At 31.1% G+C, this 21375-nt stretch overlaps 2 protein-coding genes across 2 annotated transcripts; one reads left to right on the top strand and one right to left on the bottom strand.

The window, feature by feature from the left end:
- Nucleotides 1-17026: 17026 nt before the first annotated feature.
- On the bottom strand, nt 17027-17854 carry LOC133038365 (aquaporin PIP1-1-like). The gene is made up of 3 exons (XM_061116489.1): nt 17726-17854; nt 17391-17582; nt 17027-17299 (listed from the first exon to the last, which is right to left on the bottom strand). The coding sequence occupies exons 1-3, from the start codon at nt 17852-17854 to the stop codon at nt 17204-17206; spliced, it is 417 nt and encodes a 138-aa protein (XP_060972472.1). The 3' UTR covers nt 17027-17203.
- Nucleotides 17855-19773: 1919 nt separating this feature from the next.
- On the top strand, nt 19774-20584 carry LOC133037922 (S-protein homolog 6-like). Its single transcript, XM_061115703.1, has one exon. The coding sequence runs from the start codon at nt 19832-19834 to the stop codon at nt 20294-20296; it is 465 nt and encodes a 154-aa protein (XP_060971686.1). The 5' UTR covers nt 19774-19831; the 3' UTR covers nt 20297-20584.
- The last annotated feature ends 791 nt before the right edge of the window (nt 20585-21375 follow it).

The following is a 21375-nucleotide window of genomic DNA, read 5'->3' as shown; positions in this document are numbered from 1 at the left end:
TTTGTGTGAGGGGGTGCTGGGTTCAGTATGTCGTACCCACTTCTATGGCTCCCAACTCTCACACAAGGCCCAAAAGAGAGGAATTTAACCTTAATAAGAACAACTGTTATTCATTGAATAAGCCCAATAACTAAATGGGCCTAAATAAATTCTATCAAGAACTATGATAATTTATTTTAGCAACAACAACCTATATGTATCTATAATCAAATTAAACACATAGGCTCACACAGGCACACTTTGGATGGGTCCTATCATGTTGCTAGGTCATACACAGATGAAAGAAGATTGTAAAATTTACCTGTTACAAATTATTAACTTGACCAAGGGAGCCATCAGATCATTAGATCTGGCAAAAAGTAACCATGGCTATTTGCAATCAAGTAATAATAGGTTTTAAAAAACTTACAAACAAGCTAAAACACATACTCCTGCAACAGGGTTAGTTGGATAGTTGGATGTAGGATTTATTTAATTTTAAATTAAATATTTAATTTCGAAAATAATTAATTAAATAAAAAAAATAATTTTTCGAAAAAATTTAAAAAAAATTTTGAAAAATTCGAAATTTTTTTTTTTTTAAAAAAAAAAAATTAAAATTTAAAATTAAACCTACAATTTTTTGAAAAATTAGGTTTCAACCAACCTAAATATCATTTCAAAAAAAATTTGCTAACTACTTTTAAATTTTAAATGTTATTTTATAAATAAAAATTAAATAAAAAATTAGAAAAGATAAATAAATATCTTTTTCAAATTTTAAATTTAATTTAAATAAATAAAATAACAAAATTTAAAAAAATTAGCAAAATATCTTATATCATTTAAAAATTACATAATTATAAATATCTTATTTTTAAATTTAAAATAAGATAAGATATAATCAAATTTTAAAATAAGATAGATTTTTAAGCAAAAAGATAAATACTAATTCTATTCGAATTCAAATTACACTAATATCTTGAATTAAATTAAAAAAAATTTAAATTAATTCAAAATGATAATTAGAATTGAATTAGGAATAGTAATAGTATATATACAAAACCATACAAAAAATTGGAAGTTAATTCCATGAAAAAGTATGAAAAATTGAAGAAAATTGAAAAAATTCGAAACTGTACGGACAGTTCTGCGATCGCAGGAAACTATCAAGACAAATTTGATTTTGTCAAATCTTCAAAAAATCATAACTAATTCAAATAAAATCCAAATTGAGTTCTGTAAAAGGCTAACTTGCTTAATTTTTTCCATACTATCCAATAAAAATAATGTCAGAACCGAAATAACAATTATTTTTTACGAAAATTTCACAATCATCAATCAATCATCAAATAACACTCAATACAACATGATACCATCCAAAGAACATACAAACAATCGTTTTAAAGTCCAAATTACATGTAAGTAAATCAATTACCTTGGCTCTGAGGCCAGTTGTTGGAAATTATTTTACCAGGATCTTAGATCTACTCACAAGTATGTTTATTAACATCCTAAATATGAACTTTCTAAAACGATAAAATAAACACATATAAAGTTTAAGAAACCTTACATTGGTTGCAGCGGAATTAAATGACTCCTTCCGTTCAGATATCTAGCCCTTGATTCCTTTCTGTAGCAGAGCATTATCAATATCTGAACCTGGATCTCTTTCTCTGAATCTTTGATGCTGAAACTCCTTTGCTGATGATCTTTCTTCACGATCTTCCTCACTATGATTGAGGTATCACTTGATGTGTGTGGGCACTACTCATACACTAAGGATTTCGAAATTCTAAGGAAGAAGAGAGAGAGTGGTCAGCTAAAGATAGGGAGAGAGAAGGCTCAGGTTTTTCTCTGAAGGAAAAATAGAAAATTTTAGTGTAATTTTCCTGAAGCCTTCACTATCTATTTATAGCATTCCACTAGGGTTAGATTTGAATTATATGGCATTAAAATAATGAAAAAATCAATTTAAATTTCCTACAAAAGTGGCAGGCCATACACTTAGTGGATTGGGCCTTGCTTTTTGCAACTTTGCAATTTTAACACCTTTTGTATCTGATTTTCTCAAAAATGCCAATTTCCTAATTCAATCATTTAAATGCCAATTCTAACTATTTAATAACTATAAATAATTATTAAATAATATTGTCATTTATCATATTTATTAATTGAACCATACAAAGTATCATAATTAACAAATATGCCCCTATAAACTCTTTCTTTACAATTTCGCCCTTACCTAGTGAAAATTTCACAAATAGACATAGTCTAACTTGTGAATTATAATTGATTAATCAAAACCAATTACATGAGTCTTACAAGCAATATTATCTCAACTAGTGGGGGGACCATGGGTCTATATAACCGAGCTTCCAATAAGTAGATCAAGAATTTAGCACTAAAATTCACTAACTTATTAATTCTTCGTTGAATCCACGCATAGAACTTAGAATTGCACTCTCAGTATATAGAATGCTCTATATGTTCCACCATATAGACACATCATTAGTTATCCATTGTTATAATCCTAATTTGATCAATGATCCTCTATATGAGTGATCTACACTGTAAAGGGATTAAATTACCGTTACACCCTACAATGTATTTATTCCTTAAAACACTTGACCCCGTATAAATGATATTTCAGCTTATGTGAAATGAGTACTCCACCATTTATGTTCGTTTGGTCAAGCTCGAAGGAGATCATCCTTTGCTTACTATTTGCCAGATAGAAGCTATAGATTCCATGTTTATACTAGCGCTCCCACTCAATTGCACTACCGTGTTCCCAAAATGTACGTATCACCCTGACCTAAAAGTAGGCTTAACTAACAAATCAAAGAACACGAATAGCCTTTCAAGATTGAGCCTAATCATAACAGGATTAAGAACATTTGATCTAGGATCAACTAGGCGATATTGACTTGAATAGATATTACGGTAAGTTTAATAAATCTAAGTCAAAGTTCAATATCGGTCCCTTCCGATGCATACTCCATGCATCCAACCTGAGCTTTACTTTAACCAATGTTCTGGAAAGAACATAGTATTTCTCCAAATACAAGTAAACTCTTGTTGTAGATTATCATATCAGTAAAACCCTGTGTCTGATAAATCTAGGAAACTTTATTCACATAGTCATGTTTACTTTCCAATGTGTTGACGGCACAATAAACAGGATCAAGTATGTGAAAAGGGTTTCAGATGAATTTATACATTATGTACATTAATCAAGAAATAAATCATGTGAACCATGCAACATTAAATGTTGTTTCTGATCTATATTAATAAGTAAATTTGATTATATTGAAATGAGTTTTATTTAGGGCATAAAACCCAACACTACCGTGTTCCCAAAATGTACGTATCACCCTGACCTAAAAGTAGGCTTAACTAACAAATCAAAGAACACGAATAGCCTCTCGAGATTGAGCCTAATCATATCAGGATTAAGATCATTTAATCTAGGATCAACTAGGCGATATTGACTTGAATAGATATTACGGTAAGTTTAATAAATCTAAGTCAAAGTTCAATATCGGTCCCTTCCGATGCATACTCCATGCATCCAACCTGAGCTTTACTTTAACCAATGTTCTGGAAAGAACATAGCACTTCTCCAAATGCAAGTAAACTCTGTTGTAGATTATCATATCAGTAAAACCCTATGTCTGATAAATCTAGGAAACTTTATTCACATAGTCATGTTTACTTTCCAATGTGTTGACGGCACAATAAACAGGATCAAGTATGTGAAAAGGGTTTCAGATGAATTCATACATTATGTACATATAATCATGAAATAAATCATGTGAACCATGCAACATTAAATGTTATTTCTGATCTATATTAATAAGTAAATCTGATTATATTGAAATGAGTTTTATTTAGGGCATAAAACCCAACAAAATGTTCTCTAGTTAGCATTTGAACCCTTGAGCATTATTATATATGTAAAGTAGCTTAATTATTATACCAAAATTAACAAGATGTATATAAATATCATATTTTATTATAAATGTATACTTTAACTAACTAACATGCATACAGGGGCGGACCCACATAGAGGCGAGATGGGGCAGTCGCCCACCCTGAAAAAAAAAATCGAGAAAAAAATATATATGCATTTAGTTAGTTACAACATATATTTATAAATAAAAGTGATATCTATACACATAAAATAAGCTTTGGTATAATGGTAAAGTCATTCCATACATGTAAAGGAGGTCATGGATTCTAATCCTAATAAAAGCATGTTTACTTTAATAGTTTTATTTTACTTTTTGAACCTCTACCAATAATACTTATATTTAATGTCTTAATTATTGAACCAAATATATTTTATTGTAACTTTTTTTTTACTTTATACTATATTTAATTCTAAAATATAAATTTACATTAATTTTTAACATATTATGCAATGTAGAAAAGAAAAAAAGATGTACCCCACTTATAAAAAAAAAAGTGTCGCCCCACCTCAACTTATATCCTGGGTTTGCCACTGCATGCATATACATTTTTTTTAGAGAACAATTGCCCCATCGCCTCTATGTGAGTCTGTCCCTAATTTTATATTTTTATTTAATTTATATTATAAATAATCTCATATATATTATTCATAAAAAAAATAAAATAAAGTAAAAATCACATAAAATATTAAATAATAAAAAAATAAAATAAAAAAAAGTAAAGATCACATAAAATATTAAATAATAGCATCTCCACACTATATTTAAGAGAATTATTGTTTGGTCCTTTAAGAAGCTTAACATCACACTAATATGGCACTCTATCATTAACTAGTGATTTTTCGTATCATTTATAATGGGGATAATTCACACTTTAAGAACTTGTTAGTTTTAATATTAGTGTGAAATAAACAAAATAAGTATAATTAAAGAATATCAGAAAATAACTAAAATAACATAATGTTCTAGTATCAAAATCAAGAGACAAAAAAAATTTACGAGATTCAATCTCAAGCGATTAATGCTTGGATCTAATCCTCGGAGGAACCACCTTGTGACCAATCTTTATATTCAAGAATAATTTTGCTCAAAGTTACAAATTTGATCTTCAAAGATCGATGTCATAAATGGTGTCTTGTACCTACAATCAACTCACTTGAGGGTGTTGTGATCAAACACACACAACCCTTGTAAATCTCTCCTTACTCACTATTTTTGTAACACCTTACTAGATTAGGCACGTCACAGTGTTTTCTAATTACTATGCGCTCTTTTACTAATTAAAGAGTTTATTGAAAAACTTAATTAATTAAAACTTTTCAAATAAACATAAACTTTTAAATAGTGAATACTATATACATAGAGTTACAAAATTTTGGGATCCTATTTTATTTTACAATTGTTAACGCAGATTTTTGTTAACAATAATAAAGCCTATTTCGTGATTAATTTGCACAGAAATTATAGAAAATAGAGGAAGAAAATAAAACACAAAGTTTTTTACGTATTTTTGCAGTTAAAATTCTGCATAGTCCATGAGTACAATCTTATTCAGATTATTCTGCTACAAAACTAGGGTTCTTTTCTTGCAAGGATTTTTCATCCATTTTTCAGTACATTCTGTCTCTATTTATAGTAACATAGGGTGGCAGTTACTTACAATCAGATACGAATCCCACAATAATATTTCTCGAAATTGTGGGATTTAATTACACACCACGTAAATAAATACGGTTATTATTATTTGAAAATCATGCATTTGTGATTTATCAGCTTTTACTGGGTCAATGCTGATGTGGATTCAAATACGCTACAAAGTGCATCTCGCTAGGGCATCTCGTTGGGATAGCAACAATAACCCTGACAACGAGCAAGAGCTTTTCCCATATATTTCCAAGGTTGATAATGTAAATATCGTTGTTTATGTGATTGAAGACATAACGTTCCATTTAACAATCACAATTCTTGGTGAGAATATGAACTTCAGTAGTCAACATCATTTGAATGTCGGCTTCTATCTGAGAGAGCTGACTCGATAGAGCAGCGGATCTCATTAAAAAATGTCTGGAGCTGATTAGTTCCATGAGTATGCCTTTCTATAGCGAGATGGATGCCTCGCTATCCGTCACTTAGGTTCTTCCAGCTGTGATACTTAGTTAGTACAATGCATATTATACGCTAAGTGTTCTAATAGTCAACATGTCTCGTCTTCACCTCTTTATACGTAGCGAGATTGGTGTCTCACTTTGTATTACTGATGTCATCCTTACAATTGGGTCTTCTGATATGAAATGGTTTCTCGTCAATGCATGAATCAATAGTTTGTATATCCTTGTCTCGCTTAAGAATTTACAGTCAGTGAGTTATAGATATATTCTATCAACTCTGGATTTAATGAGTTATTTCATTTTAATATCCTTTAATATAATTTTCATTATATTCGTTGATTCGTATTCTCCAAGGTTGACATGTGTCCTCCTCTGAAGTGCCAACCAAATTTTGGGTATAATAATTACCCCTTAAAAAGTTCTTTTCAGTGAAAAGTAGTTTTTAAATGATTACAGAGGGTATATTTGTCATAATCCATTTTGAAAAAATGCATGTCCTCTGATTTGGGCAGTTTTGTGGTTTCGATGCACATCAACATTTAATACCCATCTTTTCCACTTTATTTTTTAAATTTGACAAGTTGGATCAATTGTTTCCTTAATCTGACTGAGATCAACCCCAGAGTATTAAACGAAAAAAGGAACCACCTTTTCATTACCTTTGCTATTTCAAAAACTCTAGAAATTTTTTGAGCTTCTTTGCGAAAACCCATACCCAGAGTGTTTCGAAACCTTGCATGCCATCTTTTTCATCAACATTCTTCTTGCGAGTTTTGTCCGATTTGATTTTTGACCTCAAGCATTCAAAGGGATCATCACGTTGTTCATTTTTCTGTCGATTGCAGGACCAATCATTGCTCCAAAAACCAACTTCAAACAGTAAGTGATATCTCTCTTTATTTTCTTACATGCTTTTGATTTTGCGTTTCTAGGTTTGATCACTAGTTTCTTAGTTAACACCTTTGCCCCCTCATTTGGTTTTAGCAACTTTAGGATTGAATTGTTTCTGGGTAAATGTTAGGGTTTAGGCAGTGCAGATTTTTGGGTTTCTCAAATTTACCAACTTTTGGTTTGATAAATTTCATCCAGGATTTGGGATTGCTTTCTCTTTGCAGCAATGTTCAAATCTGGTTCAGACGTCCAAAATATTTAGAAACAGAATGTCCCACAAAACTTGCCAACCCATATAAATCGAGAATTTCAGGACCCAAATCTAAATTAGAGATAAATGATGCAAAAATTAGGGAACACTTGGTAAAAACCCATCAAGATGACATTGCCAATTGCCACAGACGCTTCTTGCAAGAAATTACAGAAGGCAAATGTCGTTTCTTGCGAGATGCTGCTTGGCCTGATCCTCTAATTTATCGTCAATTCCTCTGGCTAGGCCTTTATTTTTTACACAGAGTCACAATTGCTTTTAAACTAGGTGACCTGGACTTTGAAATTATGACATCCAAGCCTCGAAAATCAAAGACTCCTTAGGATCCTAACATCACCTTCGAGGCTGAACTAATAGAGTCGAAGGTGCAAGCCATCAGAGATTATGTAGGTCATATCCTAAGGACTTGTGGTATTAAATATAAGTGAGAATGTCGGGTTAGATCGGTGGCTGTTGGCGAGTTCAACTGTTACCCACCAGAATGACTTATTCGCGAAGCATCTGAGGGGACTAGTGGCAAGGCCAGTACGAGTGGCTCGACAGGGATAGGCGCTTGGAGCCTCAAACACATCAAGGCTGGAGCCATTATCCCCCTGCGTGACTACTACAAGAACTTCCTAAATCATCTAGGAATTGCCCCATTCCAGTTGAATCCCATTTTATACAGAATTTTCACAAGCTTGAAGATTCTGTACAAAATTTTGAACTAGGAGTGCCCCACTCCCTTGAAAATAGAGTATCTTTACTCTGTCAAGGTTGTTCCTATGAGAAAGAATGCAGCAGGGGGTTTTTACTATCTTGGGATTCACACAGGTGATCGTAAGATCATTGTAGGTTTGCCAAATAAAACCCCTTTTAAGGATGAATTCTTCTGGATGACTAGTCTTTCTCCAATGGCACAACCACCTTCCGCATAATACGTAAGTGACTTCTTGCTTAAGACTTGGTTAAATTATTCCATGTCTTTTAATCTAGTTTTGCTGATTTTAATTTTGCTTTTTGTTTTTGACAGTTGTCTCGAAAAGACCAGTTCCTACTCCCGAGATGGTTGAACGACACAAGCTCCTGCTAGGTCTTCCCTTTGGTCTTCGGTCATCTGAGTTCCTTTTGAGCGAGGTCAACCTGAGGTCCGTAGGTATCCTTACTTATAAGGAGTTTACTTGTGATTATAAATACCCCAAGTATTCTTCTTGGCAGCAAGTTCCTGTCCCAGTCGACGAGAAAGATCAGGATTATGTGGCTCGTGCACATTACCTCCAGAACGTCATCCCTCAAGAAGCTGAAGAAGGAGCATCCTGAGGTAATCAATGTGGCTTGTCACCCACAGTGCTTAGGGCCGAGCGTAACAGTTTAGTGTCGTTTTGAGATAGTCGTTATAATTTATACACTTGGAATCCCCACCTCATAGATCGCATTGCACATAGGTTTGATAGCTGGTACCCAAAGTTCCATGTCCAAATTAGCTCTACTGACTCGTACTATGGGATAGTCGAGCAGTTGACAGTTAAAATGAAAATATGACATTTATGAAAGAAAAAGATAAATTGTTAAATAAATGGCAAAATTAAAACTATGGGGCCCACTAGTATGGTCGGACACTTAAGGGAGTTTTAAGCTATTATTTTATCTTTTTTAATTCCATATAATTTAAACCCTAACCCTAGAGGAATCCTTTAAATAGATAATGATAGACTCTTATTTTGATAACCTGATAATCTACTTTTCTACTTTGTTAGACAACTGAAAAATTAAGAGCCTATCTATAGAATTTGAATTCCTCTCTCTAGAATTCGAATTCCTCTTTCCTTCCTCTTCATAATTCGAATGCCCTATAGTGAAGAGTACCTTACCCACACAATTGAAGTCAGTACTCAATCATAGTGTAGAAGATTATGAAGAATTCTAACATCTAAAGGAGATCCAGGTTTAAACCTTGGCAATACTCTGTGACAAAAAGGAACAAGGGTTAGAGATCTGAACGAAAGGAGCCATAATATTTTGCTGCCACCAATGTAAGATTTTCTACAACTTTATATGTGTTTACTTCATTATTTTAGGAAATTCATGTTTAGGATATAAGATTATAGAATATAAGCAAACATACATGTTAGTAAATTTAGATCCTGGTAAAACAACTTCCAACACATTCAGGGTGGATATGAGTTATTGTTAAGTTCTTGGACGATCTCTCTAGAATATACCTTATGCAAAGGAATTTGAAATTTTGAGAAATTTCATGAATTTCTAGCAATGGTGAAAACCATTAAGGTAAGTGGTTAAAGAACTTGTGAGCTGAAAGGGATGAAGAAATATTTAGTTATGTTCAAAGATCATTAAATTGAACTTTGAATTGTATCTAAACTTACCTATCCATAACTTCGGAGTCCCATATTGATAAAAATAAAAGGTCTATGATTAGTTACTAGCAGCTGCTTGAGTCCTTCTTGGGAAATTCCTTAGAAATAGCAAATAATATTCTATGACATCCCATCTAAGTTTAATCCCAAGAAAACCTCAGAATGATGGAATGGTCATATACTTAGTGTACACCATTACTAGATTCATGGATGCCCTGATCATGAACTTAAGAAATGCTAGAACTATTAACTAAGGTTTTCATGTTTGATAGTTATTCTAAAATGATTATGGGTGGACCATCCTAAAGTCATGAAGATAAGAAAGTATTTGTTTCAACAAATACTACTTTTCTAAGAACATGACTAAATCTGAAAATCAAAGTAGCAAAGTAGAATAGATACTTTTTGATTCAACTCTAAGGTGTTCTATCATCTTATTCTATATAAGGTGGTCCCACTACCACTGTTGTATTGACACAACCGATGAGGTGAATACGACTAATGTTCCTAGACAAAAAAGTCACAGTACCTTGTTGTAGTGGGAGGATTTAAAGGAACCCACCATGTTATGACTTGGAAGACACTTGTGATAAAAACCAATTGTTAGTTTAAACAAGCAATGAATAGTCAGAATAAGAAACTGAGAAGCAAAACCAAGAGAACTATGGTTAAAACTATTCATATTGAGTAACCAAAAGTTTTCTATTACAAGGACAAGAAGGTAAATTCTAATAATAAGTCTATTCAATGGACTTAAAAAAACTTCCTAATCCAAGTATCACAGGTTTGAGATTATTCAAACATGTGGCTTGTGGTATACTTAGTAATTTAGTTAATCTAGTGCAAGCAACTTACTTTAGTAAGATGCTAGAGCATTTTTCTAATGGCTAACTCTAAAGGAAGTCTTTTGACTCCTAGACATAGATTTTATTTATCTAAGAAAAAATCTTAACTATTACAGGAAGGATATTTGCCACGGAAAGAATTCCTTAAGCTTCAATAGTGAGAGGTCTCATGTATGCTTTGGTATGCATTAGACCAGACACCTCCTATTTAGTGGGAGTTATGAGCAGCATCAGTTTAATCCAGGAAAAGAACTATGGAACACAATTCAATAAATCTTAAGATCAAAGGAGGAACTATATGTTAGTCGATAAGGGTGGTATTTCAATATTCTTTGGCTAAGTAAATTAGATTTCCAGACTTGCGTTAATGCTAGAAAATCTACTTATGAGATGGTGATTAATTTGGGGGTGGAGTAGTAATTTTTAGAGAAGTGTAAAAACAAATTTAGAGTCTCTAACTCTACCAGGGAGACTGAATGTTAAAGTGACCTAGAAGGCTACTAGATAATTATTCAGCCTATAGAAAGTTCTATACATTTTTTTAGCATTATTTCAGTAATAGATTAATTACTAGTGTTACTTCCTGATAACACAGATATAGTTGCGAAACAGTAAAGAATCCAATACCCTAAGAGGAGTAAAACATATAGAAAAGAATTTTACAATATCAAGGATTTTGTGACTAAGGAGATGTAGTGGTGGAGAAGGTTAGTAATTGAATACCACATGTTAGATCCTATTGCAAAGATAATACTACATATTATACTTAATTTGGACATCAAGGTGTTGAGATTAATTCAAATGCACTTTTAATTTTATATTAGTACAAGAGGGAGTTTGTTGGATTTTTATGTCCTAAATAATACCAATTTCAATATAATAAAATTTACTAATTAATAAAAGATAAAAATTATTTTATGTTGCATGATTCACATGATTATTTTTATGATTATATCTTTAATATATAAATTCTATTAAATCCCGAACATATAATTATTCATGATTATAGTATTGTCTACATAGTGGAAAATAATCATGATTATATGCTTCAAAGTATTTAGTCCCATAATTTATCAGTGCACTGGATTTACACTGATGTGATAATCAGCGATAAAATTTACGTACACAATGATATGTGGAATGTCCTTTCCAGGGCATTAGCAAAGTATACTACTAGCGAATGTATTGGGTATACATCGGACTGGACCGATATTCGCAGTAGAAAAGATATCATAAACTTACCATTATGTCTTTTCTAATATCACTTAGTTGATCTTAGGTCAATAGATCTTAATCTTGAGATGGTTAGGTTTTGGCTTAAATGTATTATTTATGATCTTTGACTTGTTCATTAAAGCTGACCAATTGGATCGACCCAACACTTACATCTTGGGAACATGGTAGTACAATTGTGTGGGAGCGCTAATCATAGATATGGAATCTATTGTTGGAAATTATTTTACCAGGATCTAGATTTACTAACAAGTATGTTGGATTAACAACCTAATATGAATTCTAAAACAATGAAAATAAACACATATAAAGTTAGAAAACCTTACAGTGGGTCCAGCGGAATAATATGACTCCTTCCGTTCAGATCTCTAGCCCTTGATTCCTTTCTATAGCAGAGCATCACCAAGATCTGAACCTGGATCTTCTTTTTTCCTTCTTTGATTCAGAAATTCCATAGTCTTACATACTATGATTGAGGTACCACTAGCTTGATGTGTGTGGGCACTACTCATCTCACAAGGATTTCAAAATTTCTCTCTATTTTTTGCTCTCAATTTCGTGGCTTTTAGCATATATGAGAAGAGAACAAAGGGTTGCTTTATATAGGGAGAAGGGAGAGCATAACTTTCCAAATAAAATAGTTTCCTTAATTACTGTGTAATCAATTAACTACCTTATTTAGTGTGATCCACCACTTTTCTATTTTTGCTAGGCTTTGATTAGCAATTACATGGCAATTAAAATTGAAAATAATAATTGGGAAAATCACAAAGAAGTGGCCGGCCATAGGGTGATATGGGCCTCACTTGGATTTTGCAGTTTCCTCAATTTTATTTCTATTTCTCCAAAAATGCATTTTTCCAATTCTAATCATTTAAATGCCAAAACTAATTATTTAATAACTAAAATAGATTATTAAATAATATTGTCATTTAAAATAATTATTAATTAGACATACAAAGTCTCTTAATTAATAATTAAACCTAGAAACCATTTTCTTTACGATTTCATCCTTAAACTGTGAGAATTCATAAAGTAGACATAGTCTAACTTTTAGAATTATAATTGATTAATCAAAATCAATTAACTGAGTCTTACAAGCAGTATGGTCTCAACTAGTATGGGGACCATGGGTCTATATAACCGAGCTTCCAATAAGTCGAACCGAATTTACCAAGTAAATTCCCTAACTTATTAATTCCTCATTGAATCCACACTTAGAACTTGGAATTGCACTCTCAGTCATATAGAACGCTCTATATGTTCCACGATATAGACACGTCATTAGTTATCCATTGTTATAACCCTAATGTGATCAATGATCCTCTATATAGATGATCTACATTGAAAAGGCACTACTGTTACCGCTACACCTTCAATGTATTTTATCCTTAAAACACTTAACCCTGTATAAATGATATTTCACCTAAGTGAAATGAGATCTCCACCATTTATCTTCGTTTGGTTAAGCTCGAAGGAAATCATCCTTTACTTCTATTTGCCAAATAGAAGCTATAGATTCCATATTTATGTTAGCGCTCCCACTCAATTGCATTACTGTGTTCCCAAAATGTAAGTATCACCCTCACCCAAAAGTAGGCTTAACTTAACAAATCAAAGAACACGAATAACACTGTTGAGATTGAACCTAATCATATCAGGATTAAGATCATTTGATCTAGGATCAACAGGTGATATTGAATTGAATAGATATTACGGTAAGTTTTAATATATCTAATCAAAGTTCAATATCAGTCCCTTCCAATGTATACTCCATACATCCGATACTGGTAAACTTTTCCAATGTCCTGGAAAGGACATAACACTTTTCCAAGGTGTAAGAATACCTATCGCTGATTATACCATGTCAGTCTAAATCCAGTGTTCTGACAAATCAGGGAATAAACTTTTGAACATATAATTAAGATTATATTCCACTGTGCTGACAACACTATAATCTTTAACAAACTCATATGTTCTGGACTTAAAAAGAATTCATACATTATATACATATAATCATGAAATAAATCATGTGAACCATGCAACATAAAATGTTATTTCTGATCTTTATGAATAAGTAAATCTGATTATATGAAATGAGTTTTATTTAGGGCATAAAACCCAACATTTATAGCTTTTATAACTATTAGAAGTGAAACGATAATTTTCTTCAAGCTTGACTTAAAACAATAAATGATAGAGTGCTCATTTCAGTAATTATATTAGTTCACCGAAATATCATTTACAAGTAGCTAAGTATTTTAAGGATAAAATACATTGAAGGGTAGAACTATAAATTTGTCCCAACTCGATGTAGATCATCTATAGAGAATCTTTGATTATCTGGATTGAAACAATGGATAATTCATAGCGTATCTATACTCAGTATGTAGAGCGTTCTATGTAATCAGGAGTACAATTTCAAATCTATAGTGGAGTCAGGAGGAATTAATAAGTTAGAAAATTTACTCGGTAAATTTCGAATCTACTTATTGGGAGCTTGGTTATATAGGCCCATGGTCCCCGCACTAACTGAGATAATATTGTTTTTTAATCTCAATTAATTGATTTTAATTAATCAATTAGAATTCTATATAAGACTATGTCTTGTTTGTGAATTTTCTTTAAGCAAGGGTTTATTTCAGAAGAAAAGAGATTTTAGAGTTTGTTTATTAATTAAGAGACTTTGTAAGGTCTAATTAATAAATAAGTTAAATGACAATTTTATTTCATAATTAATTATAATTATTAAATAGATAGAATTGACATTTATAGAGTTAGAATTAAATTATGGCATTTGAGAAAAGAAAGATAAGTTTCAAATAAAATGACGAAATTGAAACCCAATAGGCCCACTAAGGGATTCAGCCATATGGGTTTAAATAAAAGAAAATTACACTCACTATGGGATTTTAAAAGTTGTTTACTTAAATATGGCATTTTAAGTTTGACCAATTTATATGGTATTTTTTTGTTTTTAAGTATTTTTATGGTATTTAATATGTCATATATATGTGAATTTAGTTTTGAAATCTCATATTTATAATTTTATTTGTTTAGGCAGTTTTATTTGTCACTGATGTCGGAAAAGTTGTCAGAGTTTGCTGCCGGCACCGCAAAATCACCGGAGTAGCTTCTGGTGCCAGAAAATTCGTCGGAGTTGCTGTCGACGCTAAAAAAGTCGTCGAATTGGCATTGTTGTCGGAAAATTATCGGAAAAATCACCAAGAAACCGGTTTCTTCATGATTTTTCAACAACAATGCCAATTCCGGCGACTTTTCCGACACCAGCAGCTACTCCGGAGACTTTCCGACACCGACAGGAAACTTTAAAAAAGTCATCAGAATTGGCATAGTTGCCGGAAAAATCACCAAGAAATTGGTTTCTTCATCAAGAAATTTCTTGATGAAGAAACCAGTTTCTTGGTGATTCATCCGGTGATTTTTCCGCCAACAATGCCAATTTCGATAACTTTTCCGGTGCCGACAGAAACTTTGGCAACTTTCTCGGTGCCGATAGCTACTCCGGTGACAACTCCGCCGATTACTGTAGTTTCATTTATTTTATTTTTTTTATAAAAAATATATATGAAAGTTGTTTAATATTTTTATGGTAATTCAATCTCATATATGTTAAGTTTTTATTTTAAATAACATATTTTTTCCTATTAAGTTTCCTTACCACATATATCTAAACTAGTTTTTTTTTTATATATATATTTATATAAATACCCCTTTAAATAAAGCCTATTTTATCTTTTTTTTTTTATTTCATTTTAATTCTATAGCTAATCCTAAAACAATCCTATAAATAGAATAAGATGCTCTTATTTTCAAAAATTAGAAAATAAAGTCTTTTTTATTTTCGAATCCCTTCTTCTTCTTCTAAATAATTTTGAAGCCTATAGTGATTGAGAATATGCCTACACATGTCAAAGCAATACCTAGCATAGTGATGAAGATTGTTTAGTTCAAACTGTCAACTGAAGGCGAAGATCTAGGTCAGATCTTAATAATGCTCTGCTATAGACAGGAATCAAGGGCTAGAGATCTGAATGGAATGAGTCATATTATTCTGCTGCCATCATTGTAAGGATTCCTTAATCTTTTATGTGTTTATTTTATTATTTTAGAAAATTCATATTTAGGATGTTAGATTATAATTTTATAATCAACATACATGTTAGTAAATCGAGATCCTGGTAAAACAATATCCAACATTATTTGAGATAGGGATCTCTTTAAAAAAAAAAAAGTCTAGTTTAGAAGGTTGGGGATGGTAGCTCTATCAAAACTTTAGATGATCATTGGATCTCGGGGGCTAGATTCTCCATGTATAAGAATGATATTCAGCCTCCCTCTTACAGGGTCAATTTCTTTATTAACAATGAATGGTTCCTATTGGTAGTGTTGGTAAGGAAGATTTTTTAATTTAGAATCAGCATCCCTTAGGTTTATTCTGGGTAAAAATTGCTGATCATTTAGCTAATACTGTTTTTCTCCCTCTCACCTCTTCAGATGGTGCTTTCACTATGAAATGGCAGACCACCCTGTGGAACTTGTGTCACCCTCCTAAAATCAAAGTTTTCTCTTGAGAATTTATCATCATATTCTCCCAACTGCTCTTAATCTGTTCTTGAGAAAAGATCTTCCCAACCCTTGTTGCTCCTCTTGTAACTGTCCTAATGAAACAGTCACTAATGATAATTAGAAAATTCATGCTTTCTCTAGTTTTATTCATTTACAAAAAAGATGATCTGTTATTTTGTTATCCACTCTTTCAGCCATCTGGGGCAATAGAAATAATAATTTATTTGGAAAATCTCATGTGTATGTCTCCTACTGATGTTGTAGTTTGGAGTAGCTCTTTCCTCACAGATTATAGGGAAGCCCACAAAAACTCCATCATCAGGAAGTTGCAGTAGCAAAAAGCTTTTACCAACTTAACACTGTTGCAGCCTTGAACGTTAGAAATGGCAAGCTTAACTTTGGGGAAGTTCTTAAAGATTGGAGAGGCAACATTGTTGCAGGTCTGTCCATTCCTGCAACAAGCTGTGCTAATCCAACTATGGCCGAAGCTTTAGCTTTGAGATCAGGCATTAATTGGTGCTACCATATAAGGATTCCACTCGCCATTATCGAATTCGAAATTGCTCAAGCTTTATCAGATGTTATTGATGACTTTAAGCACTCATTGTCTTTATTTCTTAAAGTTTGTATTAGACATGTTCCTAGAAACCATTCTAATGCTCATAATTTGGCTAGAAAAACTTTAGGGCTAGATGAGGAGTTAATCTGATATGGTGCTGTTCCAATTATGTAACTTTCAATAATGTACACACATAAATAGTCTGAAACTCTAAATAAATAGTTAAAAAAAAATAATTCATCATAAATATTCAATAATGTACACACAAATTAACACACTACCACAAAAATACAATACACAAAAGTAAGAGGACTCAGAAAAGAAAGGAGAAGAAAGATGAAAAAGAAAGAAAAGAAAAAACTAGTAGGTGTCTCAACACTCGAAAGAGATTGAAAATCAAGCCCTGGACTTGAAAGGAATGGCTCTGATGACTATCTGGTGGTATACAGCAGCAAGAGCAGCTCCAATGAAGGGCCCAACCCAGAAGATCCACTGCCGAAAAACAAAACAAACGCAAGTATTTTTAGTTAAAATATTCAAGAAAATGAAATTTAGAAAAAATAAAAATACGTAATATGCTTACATGGTCATCCCAAGCATGGTCCTTGTTGAAGATGATTGCAGCTCCAAGACTCCTTGCAGGGTTGATTCCAGTTCCAGTTATGGGGATAGTTGCCAAGTGAACTAAGAACACTGCAAACCCAATTGGCAAAGGAGCCAAGATCTGTTCCACCACACCAAAAAAATAAGAGAAAAAAGGCACAAAATCAGAACTTTAAACTATCTCAACAACAAGGCCTTGTTTCTTGTGCTCAAACATTTATTGTGACACTGTTTTCCACAAAAGTTTCTTCCAGGGTTGATTTCAAAATTAGAACATGAGAAACTCAAAAAAAAAAAAAATATAAGAAGACTTACTGGGACATGAGAGTCTCTGGCGTTTCTCTTGGCATCAGTGGTTGAGAAAACAGTGTAGACAAGGACAAAGGTGCCAATAATCTCAGCACCAAGACCACCACCCTTGGTGTAGCCAGCGGTTAACAACATTAGCTCCACCTCCCAACCTTTCAAAAGTTGAGGTATTCTCAAAGCCCTTTACAACACCAGCACCACAGATGGCACCAAGGCACTGCATGATTATGTAAAAAACAGCTCTTGTGAGGGAGAGCTTTCTTGCCAAGAAGAGTCCAAAAGTCACAGCTGGATTGATGTGTCCACCTGTATAAACACACACAACAACAACAACAACAACAACATGCAGATCTGGTTTAGCTTAAGCTCTTCTTCACAAAAATAACTACCAGAACAAACCCGAAAAAGCTAGTTCTAAAAACAAAAAACATAAAAATTAAGAGCATGTTTGGTATTATTTTCTGTTTTTTTCTTTTCAAAAAATTACTTTTAGAAATGAGAACAAAAAATAGTTTTTAGAGTTTTTAAAAACAAGTCATGTTTGGTTAGTGTTTTTTAAAAACAATTTTGACCAAAAGTGAATTGGTTTTTAAAACAGAAAACAACATTTTGTTATTTTCAAAATTCTTGTTTTTTGTAACTTTGTTTTCTGAAAACTGTTTTCAAAAAACTAGGTCAAACAAGCCAAATTGTTTTTAAAAAATAATTTTCTATTTTTAAAAACAAAAAACAGTTTTTTAGTTATGATGCCAAACATGCACTAATATTTCCTATTTTGCCACTTCTTTCTTTGATTTTTTAATTCTCTATATTCCTAAAATAGATAACACTATTAATAAAAATAAAAAATTTATACATAGAATTGCTATTTAAAAAGTAAAACACACTAAAAAACTGACAACTATTTTTTTTAATAAAAATTATTTTAAGGATTAAAAAGAAAAAAAGTGTATATTTATCTTTTTATAAAATTTCTTCAAACTAGAATTCTAAATTGCATTACCGAGAACAAAAAAAAAATTAAGCTTTAAGCTGTAATACATATAAATGTATAAGATTTTTTCTAAACTTAAAATCTTTAATTTCATAATAATCAACCATCATTTAAATGTTTTTATTTTTTTAAAATACTTGAGCTTACCAAAACCTATAAGAACAAAATCAATCAAGAAAAATTTAACAAAAAAAAATTAACGAAGAAAAAAAGCCAACACAATAATTTCAGCACAAAAAATTATACTTGACCCCTAGACAAGATTATCATCTTCCAATCCTAAGAATATAAATAATGAACAACACCTCATTAATTATTCTAGGAGAATGATGCATGGTAATGTCAAAAAAATCACTAAATGATAATAATATTTCACTAACAATGATACCCTAAGTAAGAACTAAGAAGTATTGTAGCGTTTTATTTTAAGAGCATGAATAATATTAAGATAATTGGATTCCACAATCAAGCTCTTATTCTCCTAATAAAAAAAAACACATTAATATACATGTTAATGATTCTTAGTTTTACAATAATAAATTATTAATAAACTCACAATTTCATAAAATAATAAAGTAGTAATTTCAATTAATTTTGAAAAATAATTTATAATTTTTTCAAACTATTGATTGTAATTATTATTTTAAATTTTATAAAAAAAAATAAATATAATTTTTTTAAAAAAAAATAATTGTTGGAAACTTGCTTATTAGATTGTTACTTATTAATTTTTTTTAATGGCGATTAATGGGTATTAGCCATTAATAAGTGTTCCATATATATATAAAATAAAGATACAGAGAAAATAAAAAGGAATCAACTTAGAGATTAAAGTCCTTTATCAAAGAAAAAAATACTATAAATATAAAAACTAAAATCTGTTATAACGAGAAAGAAAGAAAAAATCTTCTAACCCATTAATTATAATTCCATATCCTAAATATATAGATTATAGTGAGATATGCATTCATTTCATGATTATCTTCTTATCTTTTACAAACCACCCCTCATCACAATATTGTCTATATAAATATGTACAGAAGACACACGATATATGATCAAAAACACTATCTCTCTACTATATTGCTTGTACAAACACGTACTATTAATTATTAACCATGGAAAAAGCTTTGATTTGCTCAGTACTACTGATGATGATGGTCAATATGATTTCATCATCATCATCATCGATAGTATTATCTAATAATAATGATAATAATAATAATTATGATGAGAAAACCGGAGGAGTATTTGTATACAAAACAACGGTAAAAATCTTTAATAACTTGAAGGATGGGGTCCAACTTACAGTTCATTGCAAGTCTGCTGATGATGATTTGGGAGCTCATGTTGTGGCCAACAATGGAGAATACGAGTTCAAATTTAGAATCAATTTCGCAGGTACTACGTTGTATAACTGTGGTCTTACATGGATTGGGGCGACTGGATCTTTTGATTTGTTTAAGGCAAGCAGAGATTCCTTAAGATGTGCTAACACGTGTGTTTGGAGGGCTCATAATGATGGTGTTTATGGCTTCAAAGAGGATAGCACCAAACCTGATATTATTTACAAATGGGCCTAATTTCACTTATTATTTTTAACTACCAACATACAACCAATTCATTGTTTATATTTTTAAATGTACTGTTCGATCAATGAATAATAATTAATACGTTGTATTGCCGATTAATGTTTGCCCAAGAAATTAATAATATAATTCCTTTCTTCTAATTTTGATCAACTTTTATCTAATTAATCACTCATATACTATACATTTATATATCAATATTTTAGATTGATTGGTGGTGCAATAAGCTTCAGTACGCAATATATATACAATATTTGAGAACACATGCAATATATTTGTATGAGTATTGCCATTTGATATTTTAAGAGGTTCTCCTTTTTTTTATTATTATTTATTAAATTAAAATGTGTTAGATTTCATATTAAAATACACCCATTAATTAGGTGTTGAGAGCCTTAAGCAAAATTAAAAATAAGGCTTTTTTCTTTTATAAAAATTTAAATATTAGTTAAAATTTGACACTATCAATCTAATTTTTTTTAATATAACAGTTAATTTTTTATTATGTAAACTATCTTCATAAACTAATATTTAATTATTAAGTGTATTTCATAAAATGCTATATATTTTAGTATTTTTTTGTAGAAAAATAAAAAATAGAGTATTAAAAATAAGGCTAATTAGTCATTTTTTCCTCTGAACTTTAACATGTACTAAATCATGTCCCCTAAACTTTTTTAGCCGTAAAGAATTCCCCATGAACTATTAAAATTATTAGATTTAAGGACTTTTGTCCAATTTTAGTAAAATTCTAACATGGATGAAAGTTCAGGGGGCATGATTTAGTACATATCAAAGTTTGAGGGGCATGATTTGGTAGATATCAAAGTCTGGAGATTATGGTTTAGTACATAAACAATCACTCAAATAGTAAAATTGAATGAAATTAGATAAAAATCATTAAATTTAACAATCTCAATAATTGAGGGGAAAATTTTAACGGCCAAAAATGTTCAGGAGACATAATTTAGTATATGTCAAAATTTGGAGAGAAAAATTACTAATTAGCTTAAAAATAATATAAAAAATACATAATAAATATTTTTTATTTATTATTAATAGTATCTTTGACT

Source organism: Cannabis sativa, chromosome 5, assembly GCF_029168945.1.
Source record: "Cannabis sativa cultivar Pink pepper isolate KNU-18-1 chromosome 5, ASM2916894v1, whole genome shotgun sequence".
NCBI classification, from domain to species: Eukaryota; Viridiplantae; Streptophyta; class Magnoliopsida; order Rosales; family Cannabaceae; genus Cannabis; species Cannabis sativa.
Note: the sequence above shows the minus strand (reverse complement) of the source record. Positions and strands in the feature narration are given on the sequence as shown.

Coding starts and splice junctions, on each gene's coding strand:
- LOC133038365 (XM_061116489.1), bottom strand. CDS start 17,854: ATGTTGTTAACCGCTGGCTACACCAAGGGTGGTGGTCTTGGTGCTGAG. Junction 17,583..17,725: donor CCAGAGACTCTCATGTCCCA/GTAAGTCTTCTT, acceptor GAGATAGTTTAA/AGTTCTGATTTTGTGCCTTT. Junction 17,300..17,390: donor ACCATGCTTGGGATGACCAT/GTAAGCATATTA, acceptor GTTTTTCGGCAG/TGGATCTTCTGGGTTGGGCC.
- LOC133037922 (XM_061115703.1), top strand. CDS start 19,832: ATGGAAAAAGCTTTGATTTGCTCAGTACTACTGATGATGATGGTCAAT.